Source organism: Cyprinus carpio, chromosome B10, assembly GCF_018340385.1.
Source record: "Cyprinus carpio isolate SPL01 chromosome B10, ASM1834038v1, whole genome shotgun sequence".
Classification (NCBI taxonomy): Eukaryota; Metazoa; Chordata; class Actinopteri; order Cypriniformes; family Cyprinidae; genus Cyprinus; species Cyprinus carpio.
In genome coordinates this window covers 12,511,552-12,535,263 of record NC_056606.1, presented here as the reverse complement: position 1 = coordinate 12,535,263, position 23,712 = coordinate 12,511,552, and the positions used below count along the sequence as shown (strand labels likewise).

The window sequence follows — 23,712 nt, the reverse complement described above, 5'->3', positions numbered from 1 at the left end:
AAGCATAAAGTCACTGGTAGGATTTAAAACAATTGATTTCCTTATTGTTGACTTCTACACTTTAAGTGCCTGACGACTGACTGAAAGCACTATATAAAGTAATTATTATTATTATTGGTCATGTGATTACAAACATGGCAGTGCCCATTAAGGAGCCAGCCTTTTCTAGGTAGGCTATAGGCTATTATATGTCTATTTTTTTCTTGTTAAATATTATTTTTCAAAAGTGCTTTCCAATTCATTATGGGCAAACCTTTTTAATTAGCATTTAAAATCTGAGTGCACTTTTAAAGACTGTCCGTGATATACTAGACATCGAGTGGTGAACCGTATACACATGTACAAGCACTCTCTCAGGAGAGAGAGAGAGAGAGAGAGAGAGAGAGAGAGAGAGAGAGAGACTATGCAGACAGGACATCTGGTAGCCTTTGCGCTCCGAGTCTCTTCAATGAACAAAATAACTCTTAACGAAAGATGAGAACGCGTCACACCAAAGTGCGATGAAACCTACTTGGGAAAGCGAATATGTAAGATGATAAACGACCAAAGATCTCGCACATGCACTTTCTGGAGACAGACAAAAAATATGTTCGGCTTTGGGAAACTCTGCAGATTAGCTCCATCTTGAATGCGAAATGAGAGGATCGCTGAGCCTCGCTGCGCGTACAAATGGATATTATTTTCCCGCGTTCTATTTCTACCGTTGCGCATTTTCGCGCTTTTTTCTCTGTGGAGGCGGTTGGAGTGTAACGGGTTTTGTTCTCGTTGGGCACCTGTTGTACGTTAGTTAGACGGAATCAGTCACGAGTCGGTGCAACATCCAAAACCAACAGGTGAGGTGAGATTCCGTTATTTCATAAAAGGGCAGTTCACCGAAAAACGCAAATTATTTTCTTTGCTCACCCACAGGTTGTTCTAAATCTGTGTGACTTTCCTCCGTTAAACACAAATAGAGGTGTTCGGCAGAATGACAGCATCTGTCACCATTTACTTTGTTGCATCTTTTTTCCCCATACAATGGATACTGAGGCTATTATTACATGTAGTATAGTATAGCCTACACCTCCTCCAGTAAAAAAGTAAGTCATACAGGTTTAGAACAACACAAGGGTGAGAAGAATGACAACAGATTTTGCATTTTGGGTGTAAAGTGACAACTAGTTCCATTTTATAAAAGCGCTTTTGCAGAGAATTACTGTGGTATTTGAAAATCAATAATAGGCTACATTCAGTCTCAAGTAAGTCTCTCCGAAGACTGCTTTAAACTAGCCTACAGCAATGCATAATATGTAGCCTGCTTTTCATACACGTTGCCTACCTTTATATAATGTGCATCATGGTTGGGTATTGGATGCGCGAGGAAAAATATATATATTTTTCTGACATTTTGCAAACTTGAAACGCGACAAAACCATGTAATGTCAGAAATGCTGCTGAGGTAGGCAGCTCACAATATTTCGAGACAGCCTGCGGCAGTCATGAGTGGAAACTGAAGAGCGCACTGCGCACTGATCTGTCTGTGTTCATCAACCACTTCTTCGCACATTATGAAAATGCCCTCGTAAATTATATTAAAACCACTTCACTGTGTAAAAGGTTCATAAATAGACCAAATAATGCCAGAATTAAAATCTACGGGGTGCAAATGTGTCTAAAACGCCTTTAAAATTCTAAATTAACACTTAATTTAGTTGAAGTAGCCTACATCACATTTCTTAGTAGCCTATATCATCAAGTTCATAAGGTAGTCTTCTGAAAGAGTAAACTGAACCAATTTATTGGATTCAGATCTTAGGTTTTTGCTTAATTAAATAAAATAAATTAGCTTTATTTTTTTTTTAAATATAATAAGTGATTGCAAATAGTGTAAGAGGAATTATGAGTGAGTGGCCTCTTAATAAATTAATATATAATTGTTTCTCACCACACACAATCAAAAAACAAAAAAACAAAAAAAACCTTAGTGCACATAAAACAGCACCTTTGTAGATTATAAACAGTTTTATGAAGAAATAACTTCAACAAAGGTCCAAGTTCACTAGAAGCAACAATAATCTTATTAATATGGTACTTACAAAATGCAACATACACAACATAAGACAAAAGTGCTTAAATCTATCGATTTTTATTATTAGGCCTTCATGTTCTCATATGTTCAAAGGCTTTGACTACAAGCAACATTTCTACTGTATAAGTAATATTTTGATTCCAAAGTTAAGGAATTTAAGTAACTTGGTTAAAAAATAAATATATATAAAAAATAGCAAAACATTTAGCTTATGTGTTACACGTTTGTTTAATCTGACACAGTGAGTGTAACAATAGAAGCCTGGAAGATCCTCATGAGTCTACAAGTTTGTATGAGAACACTGAGAAGACTGAAGACCATCACTAGACTATATCTGTCAGTGCCAGTCACAAGTGTAAGTGTTTGTTTAAGTTTATATATATTTGGATCTGTAAAACACAATGAGCTTTTAGAATAGTAACTGTTAAGTCTGTTGAAGAACAAAATGTTTTAACAGCATGTTCCTGTAACGCACACACCAGAAAGCACTTTCCATAAAACATCAGCATCATCTACAAGCTGAATCAATTGTGGATGGTTAGATATGTATTTTCAGTCCCCTGATGCTATGAACCTATTATGACAAATATCTATCCCATATCTAGAGGACACATATGCGGATTTCAGTGACTACAGAAAATTTACCCATTTCGCCTACAGAGCGCTGCAGTGATGTCTCTCTGCACATCCCTGTATAAATTGGATTGATTTTAATAATTTTATATCTTAATGTACTTGAAGTTTGCACCAAGCAATAGGAAAATACAAGGATTGATTGGGACTCACTATCAACAGATACTCAATATTCAGTGACTCGGATCTGGGGCACAAAACAAAAAACCTGATAGGGACATCCCTAGTAAAAATATCTTGAGATTGTGTTAACCACAGACCTTATTTAAGGTGTTTAAAATGCCCCTATAGCACAGTGGCCCAGTAGTGCACAACACAACGCAATTAAAAAAGCAAACATAAGCTCACAACACAACAAAATAAAAAAAATAAAAAAAACATAAGCTCACAACACAATGCAATTAAAAAAGCAAACATAAGCTCACAACAACGAAATTAAAAAAGCAAACATAAGCTCACAACACAATGACATTAACCCACAACACAACAGAAATGCTCCCGACCACTAGGGGAGCAGTGTTGACAGTTATACACCGATATTTCCTCGAGCGCCACTAGAAATTCTCAAAGTAAGTGATTAATATGTGTAACTTAATATGTGTAATCGATTTTTAAATGAACAACGTGTTTTTACTGAACGTTTTGATATCTTGGTAATCTTAATGTATCGATTCATGAATCGAGCAGAAAATAAATCAATATTATTTTCGATTTGGACAGTTTAGCTCTGCTCTTCTGCAGACCAACTGCCCCCTAGTAGTCAGGATTTTTAATTGCGTTGTGTTGTGAGCTTATGTTTGCTTTTTTTTAATTCTGTTGTGTTGTGCACTACTGGGCCACCATACTATTGTGCCATTTTTAAGGTATATTGTTTTGGAAGTCTCCTACAATAGGTTTACATGCAATGCAAGGTCAAACAACGTTTTCAGTTTGTCAAAATATGCATTTAATATCACCTCATTTTTCAATGATTCTCAAACGATTTGTTCGAAGCAGTTCTAAGATTCAGTCTCTCTAAACCCCTCCTTTCTGTGAGCCTACTCTGCTCTGATTGGTCAGATGGCCCAGTCTGTTGTGATTGGTCTACCGGATACAGCGCATGTCAGAAACGATACGGACACTGCCATAGTACCATATTTTGAATGCTCGATAGAAAATATAAACATCAATTATTTGTCAAACTGTTTTAAGAACAAGCATTTTGTGAATCCCGCAATGAACTGATATGTTATTATGTTATATATGTTACCCCATGAAGTGTAGACAATACGGGAGTGGGAGTTTGAATAATTAACAACAGTTATTTCTTTTGGGAGACAACAACTTTATTTATCACACAGTTTGCATTCACATACAGCTACATTACACACTGCATGAAAGACAATATTCAAACCGGTGGAACCGGTAGTGATAAATTGTTAACTCATTTCTGGGTTTTGGTCTACAAATATACAATATCCCCACAGCAGTCTTAGTGATTTACATCAATCCAAATGACAGCTTACAAGAGGGCATTTTCAGAGTTCATTTGTGTGGTGAGGGAAAGCAAAACTGATCCTAACATTTGGATGTGAGATGCCTCATAAACTGTTGGGACAATGTCAACAGGTTAAATTCCCTGTAGACATTTTATTGATAACATTAATGATGACCTTTGAATGTACCGGATTGCTTTGCCCTTAGACAAACAACAAAAACCCAGTCCATGGTATACATTTATGACTTAACCAACATCAAGTGCGCTCTTAACTCCATTAAGATCTTGTCCCATTAGAAGTATCTGAGGTTTTCATTGTGGCCTTCAACATAACGCCCAAATCTAATAACCTCCTCATAACCTCGAAGTCAACAGAAAACCAAGCAAATGAGGGTTAAGTGTCATGCTAATGGGATGTTGGGTGTGGAGATGATGGTTTGCAATTCTTAGAGCCATTTCCTCTGTAATGCATGATTCCTACCCTCATTTACCAGCATCCTTTCATTGTCTGTACTTGGTCTCTCTATTTCCATCTCTCTTCTTGCCCAGTTGTCTCACATGAAGGCATAGCAGCAATGTCACAGCTCTACTTTCGCAGAACGGATAACTTCTCGTACAGGGACCGGATCCCTCTGCGGATAGTTCGAGCTGAGTCTGAACTGTCACCACTGGAAAAGGCCTACCTGTGTGCTGTGGAGAAAGGTGACTATGCCAGCGTCAAACAAGCGCTGATAGAAGCAGAGATCTACTTCAAAATCAACATCAACTGCATCGACCCTTTGGGACGGACAGCTCTGTTGATTGCCATTGAGAATGAGAACCTGGAAATTATTGAGTTGCTGCTCAGCTTTAACGTGTACGTGGGGGATGCACTTTTACACGCCATACGAAAGGAAGTGGTGGGGGCTGTGGAGCTGCTTTTGAATCATAAAAAGTCCAGTGGGGGCATGCAGGTAAGATGGCAATCACTGACAAATTTACTTCAGATTTTCCTGTATACCTGAAACAATTTGATGTCTCACCTACTGTAACATCTCTTGGGTCCTCTTTTCAATTCAACTTACACTTGCAGGAATTCCCAGTTGCCTTGGTAATCCCTTCTTTTGTGAAGCGACTGTAAATGTGCAGATTACGTCCAAACTGTTTCAGAGCGTTTCAAATAGTTTTCCTGACCATGTCACAGTGGTACCTGGAACCCGAGAAAGCACTAATCCTCTCTGAAAGTGATTTGTTCCCTGTAGACCTGGCTGTTTAATTAAAAGTTTTGGAAGTAGTGCTCTTCTTAATAGTGCTTTCTTGCTTTTCCGTGAAAATGACTTGTATTATCCTTTTCACTGTCTTGCAGCTGAAGATTAAGTAATTTTCCACTATGTTTGAAGGGTTGTGACCCCTGCTACAGATAAAGTGCTAATGACTTCAGTGGCACACAGTGTAGCAAACTGATCACCATGCCACCATGTATCACAGAAAAAGAAGGTGAATTTGTCATAATATCTGGCTGAGCAAATGAAATACATATTTTAGTGGGATAGCACAGAATAATTGAATCATGCATTGAACAGCTTAAAGGCTTTGTTCAGACAGGCTGCAAAAATGAAATTTATTGTTGTATACCACAGAAAATCCCACTCAAATGCATTTTTCATTGTAGTCTAAACAGCAAAACAAAAACACATGAAATTTTACCTAGCCTGATCCAGATCACATTTTGATGTGGTTTGCAACTAGATTGTAACTGGATTTTTGAAAAAGTGTTCTAGTGTAAACCACATTTATTTTGATCATTTATGGCATAATGTGTATGGAAAATAATGCACAATAGTGTCCAAATATTTTTTTTCTAAGTTTTACCTTGTATATTTAACTATGTCCCAAAGTCATCTTTTAAGTGTGAGTAAACAGTAATATTTTGTTAAAATGGACGTACAGCTACATCCGTTCCAAAATTTGAGGTCAGTATTTATTTATTTATTTTTTTGAAAGAAAGAAATAATTTCAGCAAGGAAACATTAAATTGATCAAAAGTTACAACATTTCTATGAACGTTGAACTTTCTATTCATAAAAGAATCTTGAAAACAAAAAATTTTCCACAAAGAAATATTAAGAAGCAAAAAAAGTTTCTTAAAGACCTAATCAGCATATTAGAATAATTTCTGAAGGATCATGTTACACCAAAGGCTAGAGTGATGATGCTGAAAATTCAGCTTTGCCATCTCAGGAATACAATACATTTCAAAATATATAAGGTATTTCAAAATGTAATATTTGTTTAATCAAATAAGTTTAGTCACTTTATTGTCCACATGTGCAGTAAATAAATGCAGTCCTGGTGAGCATAAGAGACATCTTACCAACTTCAGACATTTGAACAGTAGTGTATATACATTCATTTAGCAACACTTTTATTTGTTAATTTACGTTAAAGGAGGAGGGTCCAGACTGCTTGTAGACAACTGAATGTGAGAAATTTTAATGTTTAATATGGGGGCAATAGGAACGGATCTTTCACCTTTCTGTTAAAAGTGCCAATCAGCTTATTGATTAATTGGTTGACTCAAGTTGACATCAGCTACTGCTTACATGTTTATCTATAGCTTGCACACAAAATATCTTCCTGGGGGTGTAACGAAGATTGACTGACTGAATTGACATGCCTTGCATGGACTTTAATTTACTGTAGAGACAGACACCATGAAGCATCCTGGGGTTAAAGGTCACAGTGATAGCGTGTGGCTTCTTTAACAACAAATCAATTTCTTACTCAGTATTCTTGTCTTGTTTTCCAGTGAAAACACCATTAAAATAAGATACTACTGGGAAAGGTACTGTTTTCTGAGAAATCAACTATTAATGAGGTTTATGCTTGAAATATTTTCCAACAGGATTTCACAGGATTCAACCATTAAGTTTTTTTTTTTTTCTTATTTTAATAACTAAATTTAGTTTAATTTCTCTGCGAACAAGACTTGAAAACCATAATTCTGCTTTTTCAAGCAGATGTATCTTGTTTTAATCACATTTATACTAGAAAACAAGACAAAGATACAAAATAAGAAATTGATTGTGAACTTTATCAACCCTGATTTGTCTCTTTTCTAGGTGCCTCCTATCCTGTTGGATAAACAGTTCTCCGATTTTACCCCTGACATAACGCCCATCATCTTGGCCGCACACACCAACAACTATGAGATCATCAAGATGCTGGTTCAGAAGGGTGTGTCCATGCCCCAGCCCCACCAGGTGCGCTGCAACTGCATGGAATGCGTGTCCAGCTCAGACGTGGACAGCCTGCGACATTCCCGATCCCGTCTCAACATCTACCGGGCCCTGGCCAGTCCCTCGCTCATCGCCCTCTCCAGTGAAGACCCCTTCCTGACTGCCTTCCAACTCAGCTGGGAGCTCCAGGAGCTCAGCGAGGTGGAGAATGAATTCAAGTCCGAGTATGAAGAGCTTTCCCAGCAGTGCAAGCAGTTTGCCAAAGATCTGCTTGACCAAACGCGCAGCTCCAGAGAGCTCGAACTGATTCTGAACTACAAGGACGATATGAATCTCCTTGAGGATGAAGGGAATAATGATCTCGCCAGGTTGAAACTGGCTATCAAGTACCACCAGAAAGAGGTGAGTTTTGTGCTCTTCAGACGTCAACATTGGACAACAAGAGATTTGAAAGCAATCTACAACTACTTAAAGATCATTAGCAGTAGCACAAAATAATCACTCCAGATAGAAACAGCACTTGAGTGTATTACAAAGGTTCATCATTACAAACACAGGTGTTTATAGTTGTTTGTTTCAGTAGACAGGGACTGTGCTTGGACGACTGTTGGTTTGGCAATTACATCAATCCCCAATCAAGTGCATAACATACTTAATGTCGTGTTTTTTTATTTAGCAAATTTAGTTAGTAGAATATTTTCACCACAAGAAGGTAGGTTGTTTTTTATTCTCTCTAGAGCAGTGGCTCCCAACCATGTCCATGGATGTCCATTTCAGGTCTTGGAGTCTCTACTAATGAGCTGATGAATTGAATCAGATGTGTCAGACAAAGAAGACATGCCAAATGTGCAGTGTTGAGGACATCCAGGAAAGTATTGGGGAACGACTGCTTTAGAGGGATGCTGCAGAGTGGCTGCAATATATGGATCTTTGTTGCCCCCTTCTGTGCACATTAAACATTACAAGCACTTTCTGTTTGAAAGTTAGAAGGAAATTTCTTCTTTTGCAGAAGAGGCTTCTATGTGATATACATTAGCTTGCAGGTTTTTACTTTGCCATGCATATGTATGGTACTGTATTGCACTGCACTTGCTTAAACATGACTGAAAATAGAGAAAGAAGTGATGCTTACAAGCTGTGGAAGATGTAGCCTTTTATTCACCTGTGGCATCTGTATGTAATTTAACAGAAGCCCACCAGGATCTTAATATTCCATAGCTGAGTTATTGAAATTCCTCTAGAAGATCTTCCACATCACAGCCAGATGATAGCAAATTAGGCTAGATGGCCAAAGCATTCTATCTCATTATTTGTCTTTCATAAATTAGAGAAACAAAAAGAGAAATTAAACCTAAATGGTGGTCAAGATATTTTGATTTGATAGTTTTTTTTTTTTTTTTTTTTTTATATAAAAATAAAATAATTTTTGATACCTTTTCAATACCTTACAAGTGCCTATAAAAAAAAAATATATATATATATATATATATATATATATTATATATATATATATATATATATATATATATTTTGGGGTGGTACCTTTTCAATACCTTACAAGTGCCTATTATGTGTTCCTGTGACTCAGTGGTAGAGCAATGCATTAGCAGCACAAAAGGTTGTGGGTTCGATTCCCAGGGAATGCATGTTAAGTTTTAAATAAATAAATAAATAAAAAATGTTAGCCTGAATGCATTGTAAGTCACTTTGGATAAAAGTGTCTGCTAAATGCATAAATGTAAAAATGTAAATGCATATTAGTATGCAAATATGTACCACCCCAGTGACAGCTTTTGGATTTTTTCCCCCTGAGAGTGCTTAAATAAATACAGTATATACCTTTTGTGAAAAATTGAATAAATAAATAAAATACAAACCCGATTCCAAAAAAGTTGGGACACTGTACAAATTATGAATGAAAACAAAATGCAATGATGTGGAAGTTTCAAATTTCAATATTTTATTCATAATACAACATAGATGACATATCAAATGTTTAAACTGAGAAAATGTATCATTTTAAGGGGAAAAATAAGTTGATTTTAAATTTCATGGCATCAACACAACTCAAAAAAGTTGGGACAAGTCTATGTTTACCACTGTGTGGCATCCCCTCTTCTTTTTATAACAGTCTGCAAACGTCTGGGGACTGAGGAGACAAGTTGCTCAAGTTTAGGAATAGGAATGTTGTCCCATTCTTGTCAACTAGGCTTCTAGTTGCTCAACTGTCTTAGGTCTTCTTTGTCGCATCTTCCTCTTTATGATGTGCCAAATGTTTTCTATGGGTGAAAGATCTGGACTACAGGCTGGCCATTTCAGTACCCGGATCCTCCTTCTGCGCAGCCATGATGTTGTAATTGATGCAGTATGTGGTCTGGCATTGTCATGTTGGAAAATGCAAGGTCTTCTGTGAAAGAGACGACGTCTGGATGGGAGCACATGTTGTTCTAGAACTTGGATATACCTTTCAGCATTGATGGTGCCTTTCCAGATGTGTAAGCTGCCCATGCCACACGCACTCATGCAACCCCATACCATCAGAGATGCAGGCTTCTGAACTGAGCGCTGATAACAACTTGGGTTGTCCTTGTCCTCTTTAGTCCGAATGACATGGTGTCCCAGTTTTCCAAAAAGAACTTCAAATTTTGAATCGCCTGACCACAGAACAGTTTTCCACTTTGCCACAGTCCATTTTAAAAGCATTGGCTCAGAGAAAATGCCTGCGCTTCTGGATGATGTTTAGATATGGCTTGTTTTTTGAACTATAGAGTTTTAGCCGGCAACGGCGAATGGCACGGTGGATTGTGTTCACCGACAAAGTTTTCTGGAAGTATTCCTGAGCCCATGTTGTGATTTCCATTACAGTAGCATTCCTGTATGTGATGCAGTGCTGTCTAAGTGCCCGAAGATCACGGGCATCCAGTATGGTTTTCCGGCCTTGACCCTTACGCACAGAGATTGTTCCAGATTCTCTGAATCTTTGGATGATATTATGCACTGTAGATGATGATAACTTCAAACTCTTTGCAATTTTTCTCTGAGAAACTCGTTTCTGATATTGCTCCACTATTTTTTGCTGCAGCATTGGGGGAATTGGTGATCCTCTGCCCATCTTGACTTCTGAGAGACACTGCCACTCTGAGAGGCTCTTTTTATACCCAATAATGTTGCCAGTTGACCTAATAAGTTGCAAATTGGTCCTCCAGCTGTTCCTTATATGTACACGCCTCTTATTGCTACCTGTCCCAACTTTTTTGGAATGTGTAGCTCTCATGAAATTCAAAATGAGCCAATATTTGGCATGACATTTCAAAATGTCTCACTTTCAACATTTGATATGTTATCTATATTCTATTGTGAATAAAATATAAGTTTATGAGATTTGTAAATTATTCCATTCCATTTTACTCACAATTTTTACAGTGTCCCAACTTTTTTGGAATCGGGTTTGTACATATTTATGTTTGTTACATTTTATTTAATTACAAAATATATGTAGTATATGTAGTATGCTGATTTTCACTGCTGCTGACATCACAAAATGACAGTCACATGTTTAAGTCCATGTCTATGTCCATGTTCCATGTGCAGCCCAGATGGTTTTGCAAAAGATGCAGAAAAGCTCTCATGTAACAACCATATAGGGATTTAAACCAGATATGATGAGAACCAGATAGAGCACCCCAAGAGAAAAGAACATTGTGTTACTGTAAGCCTTTCTGTGCCTTTTTTGTTTGCTCTTTTTTAAATGGCACTTGTTTCTCATTAGGACATGGCTCTGTTATTTGTATTCTCCTGCAGAGAGCATTTCTTATGCAACTGCAAAAAGTGATGACAGTCTCCATGCATGATAGAAAGCAGAAAATGATTTTGCTTTGCTGCATATTCCAGTGAGAAAATGCAAGGAGATCATTAAAGTTCAGCAAAATCCCAATAACTCAATGTATACATTACATGTACTGTTTGTCTTGATTTATTTAGTTAACAGTGTCAATTTATTTTAGTTCATTCAGTGTCAATTTATTCTATTTTCATTATTCTGTGGTTAGTTTGTAGCACAGCCAAACTGTCAGCAGCTGCTCGCATCTCGCTGGTATGATGAGTTCTCAGGCTGGAGACGCCGCCATTGGGCCAGCAAGTTCATCACCTGCATGTTCATCGGATTCCTCTTCCCTTTCTTTTCGCTGCTCTACCTGATTGCTCCCAAGAGCCAATATGGCCTCTTCATCCGGAAACCCTTCATTAAGTTTATATGCCACACTGCTTCCTATCTGACCTTCCTCTTTCTCCTGCTGTTGGCCTCCCAACACGTGGACGGCAAGGACAATCAAAGGTCCACCAAGCAGGGTCCAGAGCCCACCACTGTGGAATGGATGATCCTACCCTGGGTTTTAGGTAATTTGTGTTTATGGCTGAAAAATCTGTCTGATTTGAAGTTTTTATTTCAAAGAGTTGCAGATTTATTTTCTTGGTTTACAGGATTTGTATGGGCTGAGATCAAACAAATGTGGGACGGTGGCTTTCAGGACTACATTCACGACTGGTGGAACCTCATGGACTTTGTCATGAATTCTCTGTATCTGGCCACCATCTCATTGAAGTTCGTCACTTACTTTAAGGTAACAAATAAAAATGAAGTATTCTTTTACACTTTTTGTATTAAACTGAATTTGGCTTAACTTTTATTTTTCATGAACATATGCTTTACAAACTGAAACATTTCCTTGATATTTTATGTGTGAATTAGTATTTGTCTAAAGCATATTCCAGGCCTTGGAACAATCCAGTTGGAACATTTATTAAAAAAAACTAATATACAGTAATATACAATACTGTTCAAAATAGGGGTGGCAAGATGTTTTTAAAAGTCTCTTATCCTCACCAAGAATCCATTTATTTAATTAAAAATAGAATAAAAACACTCATATTGTCACAAATTATTGGGGCCAAGCACCTCTTTTATGTTAATTTTCTTATTTTTCTTCTTCATCTTCTGCATCTAGTCTTTGGCAGCCCATAGAACTGTACGGTAAAAAGTTGTGAAATTTGGCACACTGATAGAGGACAGTCTCAACATTAACCACTGCAAATTTGGAGTCTCTAATTCAAACCATCATGTCTAAAGTTACACATATGTTTATGTTAATAACTTCTCAACTATAAGGTTGAGAAGCAAAATCTCCTCCTCCCTCTGATTCCTCGGCTCATGCCGAGTCAAATACATTCAGTAATTTACATTTTAGTGGGTCGAATTTTTCCTAGAAGGTTTGTCTAATTTTTTTTTCCTAATATTTTCTGAACGGTTTGTCAAAAACCCCCTAAGACTGGTGTCTTCAGATTCCCAAATGTACCCGCATTTCCCATATTGACCTCTAACATCTTGAGACCATGCCAGAAAAAAATGACCAAGAGTTTTTTGATAGACCAAATGGTTCTTGAATAATGTATCAATGAAACTGTTGGCATAATTTAGATGTGAATATTGTAATATAGTAACATGAAATCCCCAAATAAAACATTAATGAAAAGAAATATAGTACAAAGAAAAAATAAAACATTAATGAAAAGAAATATAGTACATTAATTTTATAAAAATAAAATTATTATATGATTATAGTCTCCAGTCTGTGTTGACCAGAAATAATTGCAAGTGTACCTACTAAAGGAACAATACCAAAGGATTAATAAATGTATTTAAAAAATGTAATTAAATTTACTAAAAAGTTTAATTTCAGCAAAAATGTTTGCATGGCAAGTAGAAATCTCACTTACTGACTAGTTGAAAGTGCTGCTAACCAGTGTTGGGTAGCTCTGCCCAGTGTGGAATCTCATTGGTTCAAAATTGTGGTCCGCATAACATTACAACACAAACATTTTTGATTGGCTGTGATTTGCATTCAAAACATTTGGACTTTCATTGTGGACAAACAAATTACTTGTCACTGGAAAATGTTTTGGGTTGTGCCCAGTTAGGACAAGATATTAGTCTAGTCTTAACTGGACAAACAAAGAGGTTTGAAATGATGATACTGTGTTGGTGCCGATAGCCTCGTGGTTAGTGTGCCGACATATACAGTGCAACTGCGCTCACGGCAACCTGAGTTTGATTCCTGTCTATGCTGGTCCCACTCGATCCCTCTCTCTACCCAATACTTTCCTGTCATCTCTCTGCTGTCCTGTCTAAATGATAAAGGAATAAAAAGCTGAAAAAATATAACTTAAAAAAGAAATGATGATACTGTAATTCTCAACACTTATATTTCTGCAGTGGTTTGATGACTACGGGAAGCGGCAGACCTGGGGGATGTGGCACCCCGCCTTGGTGGGCGAGGCCTTGTTTGCCATTGCTAACATATTTAGCTCCCTACGACTGATTTCACTCTTCACGGCCAACTCGCACCTGGGCCCCCTTCAGATCTCTCTCGGCCGAATGCTGCTGGACATCCTCAAATTCCTCTTCATTTACTGCCTGGTGCTACTCGCATTTGCAAATGGACTCAATCAACTGTATTTCTATTATGAAACTCCTGGCAAAATGATTAACAATGTCACATGCAAGGGTATCCGCTGCTCAGAGCAGAACAATGCATTCACCACGTAAGCAATCTCATATCTATAGATTTGATCTTAATTTTGCTTGTTTTGCAGTAAAATAGTGATATTATGTTTTTGGATTGTTTTCCCAGCATGTTTGAGACATTGCAGTCATTGTTCTGGTCTATATTTGGTCTTGTTGCCCTGTATGTGACCAATGTTGACGCCCAACACGAATTCACTGAATTTGTTGGAGCCACAATGTTTGGGACCTACAACATCATCTCTCTGGTGGTGCTTCTTAATATGCTCATTGCTATGATGAATAATTCCTACCAACATATTGCTGTAAGTGCTTTAAATTATTTGTTTGTTTTTTTATCTTTTGGACACAATTAAAAAAATTATACATTTATTTATATAGTTTTAAGTTTTTTATTTCACTTTTTGCCTCGTTTGGTGTAACAAATGAATTACAAATATTCTTTCAGTTTACTGTTTAATTGGCATATTCAGTTCTTCTCTTTGGTTGTTCCACAGGACCATGCTGATATTGAGTGGAAGTTTGCCAGAACGAAACTTTGGATGAGCTACTTTGAGGAGGGCGGCACGCTGCCTCCTCCCTTCAACATCATTCCAAGTCCAAAATCAGCATGGTACCTCATCAGATGGATCAAGACCAACTTCTTCAATATTAAACACAGAAAAAGAACAGAGACGTTTGGATCACTTGGGGTAATAAGCCATTTGCTCTCCTCTTCTGTTTATAATAAATATTCAAATTTGGGTTAGTTCACTTAAAAAATTAAATTTCTGTCATCATTTACTCACCGTCATGTTTCTGAACTGTTTTTTCTTCAAAAAAAGATTTTTATCAGAATGTTTACGCTGCTCTTTTCCAGACAGATGGTGATTTATATTCTTTATATACAGAAAGAACCAAACATCACCAAAAAAAAAAAAAAATTAATAAAAATAAAGAGTCCATGTCTTGTGAAGTCATACGATTGCTCTGTATGAAGAGTAATCTTTAAAATGTTCAAACGAGGCTAATTGATTCAGTGAACAAAATGATTGGAGCTGCTGAGGTTTTCACTACCTTGTAATATAGCAAAGTAGGTGTCATGAAAAATCAATACAATTGATCTATTCTCTTTTTTTCTCAGATGCGTGCTGCCGAAAACGTCCGCACAAACCGCCAGTACCAGGTAATGGTGTCTCTTTCAAAGCAACTGATCATTTAATCTGTCTACAAAGTGCACTTTGAATCAGATCAATAGATGAAAGGTTCCAGCTCACCACAATCTCTTATTTCATACAGTGTAAATCAACACAATTCCTTCTGAATTTAGACATTAATCTCCCATTTAAATGCACTTTGACTCTTCTGAAAGACTCTATGAGCTGCTTGTTTGGTTTAATCTTTTCCCGGTTCATAATCAAATTAATAAATTTTTTTAGGAGGTACTTAGAAATCTGGTTAAGCGGTATGTGGCAGCAATGATTAGGGATGCCAAAAAAGAAGCGGGATTAACTGAGGAGAACTTTAAGGTAAAGTGTACTTCACTGTATATATATATATATATTATTTACATACTATTATAGTTCAATACTTGATAATATTTTGAATTAATGAACTTTTATTTTTACATTTTCTGTTTTCACTTTAGTTTAACATTTAGTAATTTTGTTATGTGCTTTTGTCAATTTTATAAGATTTATTCTTAGATTTAATTTCCTTTATTTTATTTAATATTATATAACTTTATTTTTGTTGTAAGCCGAAACTTACAATTTCCATTTCAACAATTTCAAATATTTTTATTTTATTCAGCTTATTATATACAGTATACTTTATTATATATTTATTTCATTCAACACTAATTATTTTTTAAGTTTTGCTTTATAATAAAAACACTGCTTATAACAGCTACTTATCAAACAAAGAAAGAGTTAACACATAAAGACAAATAAGTATATATATATATATATATATATATATATAGATATATATATATATTTATATATATTAGTGCTGGACAATGTGTTTTTGTAATATGCGTGTGTGTACTATGTATACTTATGTATATATAAAGACACACATATATATTTAGAAAATATTTACATGCATATATTTATATTCATATAATTAATATCTAAATATATTTAATATATAAACATAATTTTTTTTCCCTAAATATATACATGCATATGTGTGTATTTATATATACATAATAAATATACACAGTACACACATATATTATGTACACAAAAACTTTTATTTTGGATGCGATTAATTATATTTGTCCATTTCTTAAATTGTTTTACATCAACTGTACATTATAGTTTACTGAGCAATGTGTGGTTATTATTATCATAGGAACTTAAACAGGACATCTCAAGCTTCCGTTACGAGGTGATGGGAATGGTGAAGGGCACTAAGAGAGGTGTGTCGAACTCAAAAGGGCACACAAGAGCTTCAAACCTAGTGTATCCTGATAACCCTCTAAAGTGCAATTCTACTTCAGCTGGAAGTCAACTAAAAGGCAAAATGAGACTGCAGAACATCACCACCTCTATGATCCAGGAGGGTGGACCCAAAGCCAACCCCTGGAAGCCTGGCGGCTTAAGTGGCCTAGCAGATGGTTTCGTCTCAAAAGATACTGTTAACAATCAAAATGACTGCAAAGGGCCAAACAACCCAGGAGAGATTTACTCTGTGTCAGAAGAAGCTGGTGAATCTGAAAGTGAAGAACAGGATGATGTCGAACAGGGAGAAAACGAGAACCAAAACAATGAAACAGAGAAGGACGAAATGAATGAGACTTTGCAAGAGGATGAAGAAATGTTATATATGCGTTATATGTGTGATGACGAGATGAAGGAGGAAAAAGAATATGAAGGAAGTAGATTATAACGGCATTCACGCTCTGAAAAATTAACAATCAGATTCCGAATGCTGCAAAACAAAGAGAAAGATGCTTGTCTCCTGAACTCTCTCTTTATCCCAGAAGCAGCTGTGGCGAAGGTCCAGTGCAGGGCGCTGCGTCTGTATGAGCTGAACATCAAGAGTTGTTCTGGAGTCTCAGGGATGATTGCCACTTTTAGGAGAATATGGGGTCCAACATTGTCATTCACAGTGATTTACACTCTCAACTGTGTAAATGCTCCTGTAGTTTATCGCTGCTCTGCTCCCTTTTCTGCTGAATCATATATGAAGGAGCAATAGCAGACCCCTTGCTATTCTAGACTTTTCATTCTGCCTTACTCTGTTAGATTTAGCATTTTATGCTATCTGTGTTTCCAACGTTAAGAGATGTCATTACCGTCATGCAACCTAATATCTTTAATAAAGGTTACTATGCAAATATTTACAACTTTTTACCTTTTAAGTCACGTTTTGCATTGAGCAAGAGGCAGTTGTATAAAAGAAGGAACTGGATGAAGGGTGTCTTTTTACAAACATGGATTAAAGTCCAAAGTAAACACTGCAAATCATAAAGTCAGTATGGTACAATGTACTGTGTAATCATGTCTGTTTCCTCCTCCTCTCATTTGTATTCATCCTAAAGAACAAGGAGAACATGGTATTATAGAGTTTGCACAGTACATAGTCCTTTATGCTTCTAAATGTCATATTCCATCTATCCTTGTTGTTTCCATTACAGATTATTGCCTCTTATTACAGATCATGAATTAATGCACAAATATAAATGAATAAATATATGCTGTACTATGACTCAGTATTATTGTGTGACTCAGTGTATATTTTCATAACCTGAGGGAAAAAAAGAAAATCTCACACTGCATTCAAACAGCAGTGTGACAGAGCTTAAACCAATATATGTTATATTAGATTTAATGTAAATTCTGTTGTGCTTCAATTTATTTTGACCCATGGCATTCCATATTTTAACCAGCATCAGGTTATCTCTTATACTAATGTAAATGGAGGATCTGTAGTGGTTTTACTGTAAATAGGCTCAGACTCCTGCAGTGCTGCACAGTTTGATGGGGTGGAAACGCTAAACTGTGGGCAGATTTCCCCATCTAATTTGATTCACATTCTCCATCCTTCACCAGGATACAAAGGCCCATCTATAATTTATTTGAATTAGCACCCTAGAGAGTCCAGTGTGCAGCCCAAGGGCACTTGAATGAAGAGCAGCGAGTCATTTGCACTGCAGCAAGGGGCAGTGCGCTGACACGCTATGCTTTGTGAATGCTAAAATCCAGAACTACTGAGCTAACCTCACAGGGATTTTCAACAGTTACATCACTGAAGAGAAAAATACAGAAAATGTGATCTTTGTGTATTTCTAGACAGGCTGCCAGTCTGTGCATTAGTGGTGAGGATGCTTCAGTGACTCTTTCTGCAGGTTACCAGTAGGTGACAACAAGCAATTTATATATGAATTCAGTTGATTCGTTCATACACAATGAATCATTCAGGAACAAAACAAACTTCTGTCTTTATGAGTGAGTCACTGAATCATACAATTTGTTCAAAATCAGAATAATTGAGAAACAAAAGGCCACTACTGTGTGTTACTTGGATATGTGCAAAAGCTGATTCTGCTTTGACTTCCTTTTTTAAGTATTTTTTGGCAGAGGGAAAATAGATGTTTTCTACATATATCCTAATCAGAGCCTCAGTACACGGTACATTTATATTTAAAGGGGTCATAGGATGCGATTTCAATTTTTCCTTTCTCTTTGGAGTGTTACAAGCTCTTGGTGCATGAAGAATATCTGTAAAGTTGCAAAGACTAAAGTCTCAAATCCAAAGAGATATTCTTTATAAAAGTTAAGACTTGTCCACGCCCCCCTAAAACGGCTCATTCTAACACGCACCCACATGTCTACATCACGATGTGGGAAGATTTGCATAACACCGCCTGTGGCAGGGTACCACCTCTGTCAACCTTGTTAAATTTTCAGTTCTACTGGCGGACAAATATGGACATTGATTCCGGTTAGAGAATCAGGCATGGTCGATGTGAATCCTTTCAAGCTTTTCTTTAATAGTACTTTTCAGGTAATCAGTGATATCCATTACAACATCATCTGAAGATATGATGGATCAAATGGTAGTATTTGACACAGGTTATTGCGTTGTGGTCTGTGAAACAGATAAAGAATACAATATGAATACAAAATCTGTATATATTCACTGCAAATTAACTCACAAAATATCAATAACTGATTAAATCACTCATCACAAACGAATACTCAACTATCAGATAATATATGAATATTATATAACAAAGTAAACTCCAATACACGGCATGACGCAGCATGAAATACAACAACACGTGTGAGTTCAATGTGATCAGACTCACGCGGCTTATGGAATTAGCGCCTATCCGCGATCACATCGCGATCGTCATTACACGTCTCAAAAACATTCCACAGATCGCCAGACATTCACAATTATAACTACAAAGTGTTAATGAAATATTTACATGATTACTCACATTTGTTTGCATAAACGCACAACACTGAACAATAATGGAGAGCGCACGTCTGTATCTGGCTATTGCATCAGTCTACTGGAAGTAGCAACTACAATATCAGTCCGTCAGAAACCGTTTCTTAATTTCCGTTCCGGTGGTCTTTCTGACATTGCCGCCCCCAATTACCAGCAGGCTAATTGTAGCCCTTAAGAAAGGCCATCCAAAGTGTCTTTATCCTCATCCCTCTTTGGAGGAAGTGGAATCAGTTTCACAAACAGGACGCAGATACATTTTGTCCTTGACTTTGACTTTAGCTGTCCGAATCCTCTTGTCTGCTCCTGCATAGGTCTCTGTCACGGTACCCACAGGCCATAGTGCTCGTGGGAGTTGATGGTCAATTAGGAGCACCACTTGTCCTACTGCCAACCCTTTGCCATCCGATGTCCATTTCTGTCTGCCCTGTAGTTCTGGTAGATAGCTGCGTATGAAAGCAGTCCAGAACTGATCAGCCAATACCTGGCTATGTCGCCACCTGCGTTTGCCCAAGAGCTCATTGGAGTCATAAAGGACTTGTGGTAAGGAGGCATCACGGCGTCCCATGAGTAACATGTTCGGGTTCACAGGGTCCGGGTCTGCAATGTCCGATGAAACATAGCCAAGTGGCTTGGAATTAAGTGTGCCCTCTACTTCCACTAGTAATGTTTGCAGCACAGATTCAGGCACGGATTGTTCCCGTAAAATGACTCGCAAAGCAGTCTTAACTGACTTCACCTCTCGCTCCCATGTACCGCCAAAATGAGGGGCGCTCGGTGGGATATAGCGAAACTGGATCTGCTGTTTAGCCAGTTGTGTCTGAAGTTCAGGTGTCATTTGACTAAAGGATTCTCTTAACTCATGATCGCCTCCAGTGAAGTTGGTGCCGTTGTCACATAGTATCTCGAAGGGCTTCCCTCTGCGGGCTATAAAGCGTCGTAAAGACAGGAGAAAGGCGTCTGTGTCTAGGTGTTCAAGGAGATCAAGATGTAAACATCTGGTCGTCAAGCACTTATATAAGATCCCCCATCTCTTTTCTTGACGTCGACCTATCTTCACCTGAAAGGGCCCGAAGCAGTCTACGCCAGTGGAGAAGAATGGTGGCTTGAACAGACGTAGCCTGCAGGGTGGAAGGTCAGCCATCTTTGGATTCTGTGGCTTAGAGCGCCAAAATTGGCAATCCTGACAGAAATGTTGGTGTCTGCGCACAGCTTCACGGCCTCTAAGCACCCAGTATCGACGGCGTAGCTCTGCTAGTACTCGTTCTGCACAAGAATGATTGAGCTGTTGATTTATGTCTTGGTTGAGCAACTTTGTGACCTGATGTTGAGGGTCTAGGACGATAGGGTGAATGACATCAGGAGACAGGGTTTCAATACGACGAAGTCGTCCTCCCACTCTGATAAGACCAATATCTTTGTCATATTCTGGGGCGAGAGACCTCAATCGGCTGTCTGTCGAGATGAATTGTCTAGCTTTCAAAGCCCGCAATTCTTCTGGAAATGAATCAAGCTGTGCCTGTGCTAAGAGGAGCTAACAACCCTGAATATACCTTGAGGCTCCAGAAGAGTTGTCAGAGTTGGCCGCCCCATCACAGGACTCCACAGTTGCTTGAAGTAGCTCCTTCCAGGTTCTGAATTGACTGAAGTCTAAAAGCACTGGACTGGGAACAACTGTGATTGCTCCAACAAAGGATGCTCTTTTTATCTCACTCAGGTCTGGTTCAGACTCTGCACTGGGTAATGCTGGCCACTTATTCTGTGGTTGAGTCAGGAAGGAAGGACCGGATCTCCATTGGTGAGGGCAAGCTAGTTCCACTAAGGTAAGACCCCTGGTGATGTGGTCAGCGGGATTTCTAGCAGAGTCAACATACCTCCATCTGGAAACGTCTGTCAAAGTCTGGATCTCGGCTACTCTAGACCCCACAAAGACTTTGTATCGGCAAGATTCTGATTTTAACCAATGCAGCACTGTGGTTGAATCAGTCCAGTATGTGACTTGGTGTATGGGAATGGTAAGTTCAGTCTGTATGACTTTAGCCATCTGAGCTCCAGAGAGCGCCGCGCACAACTCCAGGCGGGGCATAGATAGACATTTCCGAAGGGCCACTCTAGATCGAGCTAGGACAAAGGTGACATGGACTTCATCACTCTCGTCGGTGACCTGAAGGTAGGCAACAGAACCATATACCCTCTCCGAGGCATCGCAAAAGACATGTAACTCTCTGACAGTGGACGGAGTGTCGGACTTGCCAGGACCATAAGGTCGAGGGAATTGTAGTTTGGTGATACTTGAAAGCTCTGCAATCCATGTGGACCATTTCTCACGCAGATGTAAGGGTTCAATAGGGTCATCCCAGCTTAGGTTGTGTTTCCAGAGATCCTGGATCAGAGTCTTTGCCCTCGTAGTGAAGGGTAGGATGAACCCCAAGGGGTCATATTGGCTTGCCAAAGTCTTATACAGGTTCCTCATAGTGGGCTGAGCAGGTTCTGCTACACGGTTTCTATACCCAAGGGTGTCGTCGAGGCAATTCCATTGTAAGCCGAGTGTAAGTTCTTGCAGGTCAGTGCTACTCTGAGACAACCAGCACTCACTACTAGCTGATCTGGCTTCCGACGGGAGGTGCCTGAGAATGGATGGCACATTGGATGCCCATTGTCGGATTTCAAAGCCTCCCTGTAGCAAGGACTGACGCAATCCATCTATTATGGCCTTGGCCTCACCTTGATCAGGGGTACTGTGAAGACAGTTATCAACATAGAATGAGGTCTCCACAATATCAACTAGTCCAGCCATGGTGTGTCGGTATTCTTGGGCATGATACTGAAGAGCATAATTGGCGCAGCACGGGCTGCAGGTCGTACCAAAGGGAAGTACCTGCCACTCGTAAATGTCTGGGTGAGCTTCCTGATTCATGTTCCTCCAGATGAAACGCAGGACCGATTTGTCACCAGGTAATAAACGTACTTGGTGGAACATGCCTTTTATGTCCCCGCTCACTGCAACTGCATGTTGCCGGAACCTCAATATCACACCCAACAGAGATGGCCCAAGTGTTGGCCCTGGAAGGAGTTGTTCATTCAAGCTCTGACCATGGTACTGAAAGGAACAGTTGTAGACTATTCGATCCTTTCCATTGTGGTGCACTATGTGGTGGGGAATGAACCACGACTCTGTGGACTTGTCTACCTCATCTGGTGCTATCTTAGCAATGTAGCCTGCTGATTCAAGCTTTTGAATCTCAGAACAGTAAACTTGTGCTTGCTCAGGATTCCTTGGCCAGTTTTCTCTCAATGTTTCTTAAGATGGGGAGCACAGACTCCATACCTGCGTTAAGCAAAGTGATAGGAGTGCGCCTCAGCAGTGGAGTAGCATACCGCAGGACACCATCCACATTCACTCTGACAGTGGCAGTCTGCAAAAGGTTATAGCACTGTTGGTCTTGTTTCGATCTTGTTATCACCTTTTCATTGTATGGAACAGTGTCAACTTGCCACAAGCGCTCAACATGCTGATACAGCTCGTCACGTGTTGGGGCTGTCATAATATGCAAACATTGTTGCAGACCTTTAAGGGGCTGAATTGGACACATTGGGCCTTGCAGTACCCAACCAAGCTTGGTACATATGGCAATGGGGCTGCTCTCTGCTCCTCTTCGCACTGGCTGAACTGGCGTCAGGAGGTGTGGCATATCAGACCCTATGAGGAGTAAGGGTTTGACGTTGTCAACTGGCTGTAAGGGTAGACCTCTCAAGTGGCGATATGCTTTCTGGAGTGCTGCCACAGGGTAAGTATGTTCAGCAAGGCTTAAACCAGAGGCAGTAAAGGCATTTCGAATGACATACCTCTCTGTAGGTTTGGTGAGAGAAGACACCTCAAAAGTTACTGTGGACCCATCAAGTTTGGTATAGCTCTGGTGGATTGTCTGCAAGGGAAGAACTTCTGGAGCTCCATTTAGCCTGAGTTGTCGAACCACTTGGGGAAGGACTATAGTTCTTTCAGAGCCATCATCTAAGACAGCGTGATCTTCCATTGTTTGGCCACCATTGTGCAAGAGAACTCTGACAACTTTTAGCATGACTTTCTGTGAGCGGTTGGGTCTATCTAGATAGATCTGTGTCGATGGTAGGCTCACCATAAGCACTGCTCTGGAGGTGTCATTAATCGAGTCATGCAGCACGGTAAGGTGAAGCTCCTTGCAGACTTTACACGGTCGCTTGAGGTTACAGGAGTCAGCTGAATGATTCCGACCACACTTCCAACAACGTTTGCCCTCTGCGATCCAGGTGATGA

At 38.7% G+C, this 23,712-nt stretch overlaps 1 protein-coding gene and 1 long non-coding RNA gene across 4 annotated transcripts; one reads left to right on the top strand and one right to left on the bottom strand.

The window, feature by feature from the left end:
- The first annotated feature begins 397 nt into the window (after positions 1 to 397).
- On the top strand, positions 398 to 17,664 carry LOC109076317 (short transient receptor potential channel 4-like). Of its 3 annotated transcripts, none has more exons than XM_042732565.1 (11): positions 398 to 833; positions 4,728 to 5,131; positions 7,280 to 7,798; positions 11,446 to 11,791; positions 11,876 to 12,015; positions 13,665 to 13,993; positions 14,083 to 14,278; positions 14,471 to 14,665; positions 15,097 to 15,138; positions 15,392 to 15,481; positions 16,311 to 17,664. In XM_042732565.1, exons 2-11 carry the CDS (start codon positions 4,754 to 4,756, stop codon positions 16,845 to 16,847), a joined length of 2,772 nt encoding a protein of 923 aa, XP_042588499.1. In that variant the 5' UTR covers positions 398 to 833; positions 4,728 to 4,753; the 3' UTR covers positions 16,848 to 17,664. The 3 variants fall into 3 exon arrangements, with proteins under 3 accessions (XP_042588499.1, XP_042588500.1, XP_042588501.1); XM_042732566.1 differs by having other exon boundaries at positions 398 to 838; XM_042732567.1 differs by lacking the exon at positions 398 to 833 and adding an exon at positions 2,226 to 2,423.
- A 1,270-nt stretch (positions 17,665 to 18,934) lies between these two features.
- On the bottom strand, positions 18,935 to 19,654 carry LOC122138705. Its single transcript, XR_006155746.1, has 2 exons — positions 19,408 to 19,654; positions 18,935 to 19,052 (listed from the first exon to the last, which is right to left on the bottom strand). It is a non-coding gene; the product is annotated as an uncharacterized LOC122138705 (long non-coding RNA).
- Between the last annotated feature and the right edge of the window lie 4,058 nt (positions 19,655 to 23,712).

What these genes read in the sequence shown, in the direction of transcription:
- LOC109076317 (XM_042732565.1), top strand. Translation starts at nt 4,754, where the DNA reads ATGTCACAGCTCTACTTTCGCAGAACGGATAACTTCTCGTACAGGGAC. An exon ending in CAGAACAATGCATTCACCAC is followed by an intron (nt 13,994 to 14,082) that starts GTAAGCAATCTC and finishes TTGTTTTCCCAG; the next exon opens with CATGTTTGAGACATTGCAGT. An exon ending in ATTCCTACCAACATATTGCT is followed by an intron (nt 14,279 to 14,470) that starts GTAAGTGCTTTA and finishes GTTGTTCCACAG; the next exon opens with GACCATGCTGATATTGAGTG.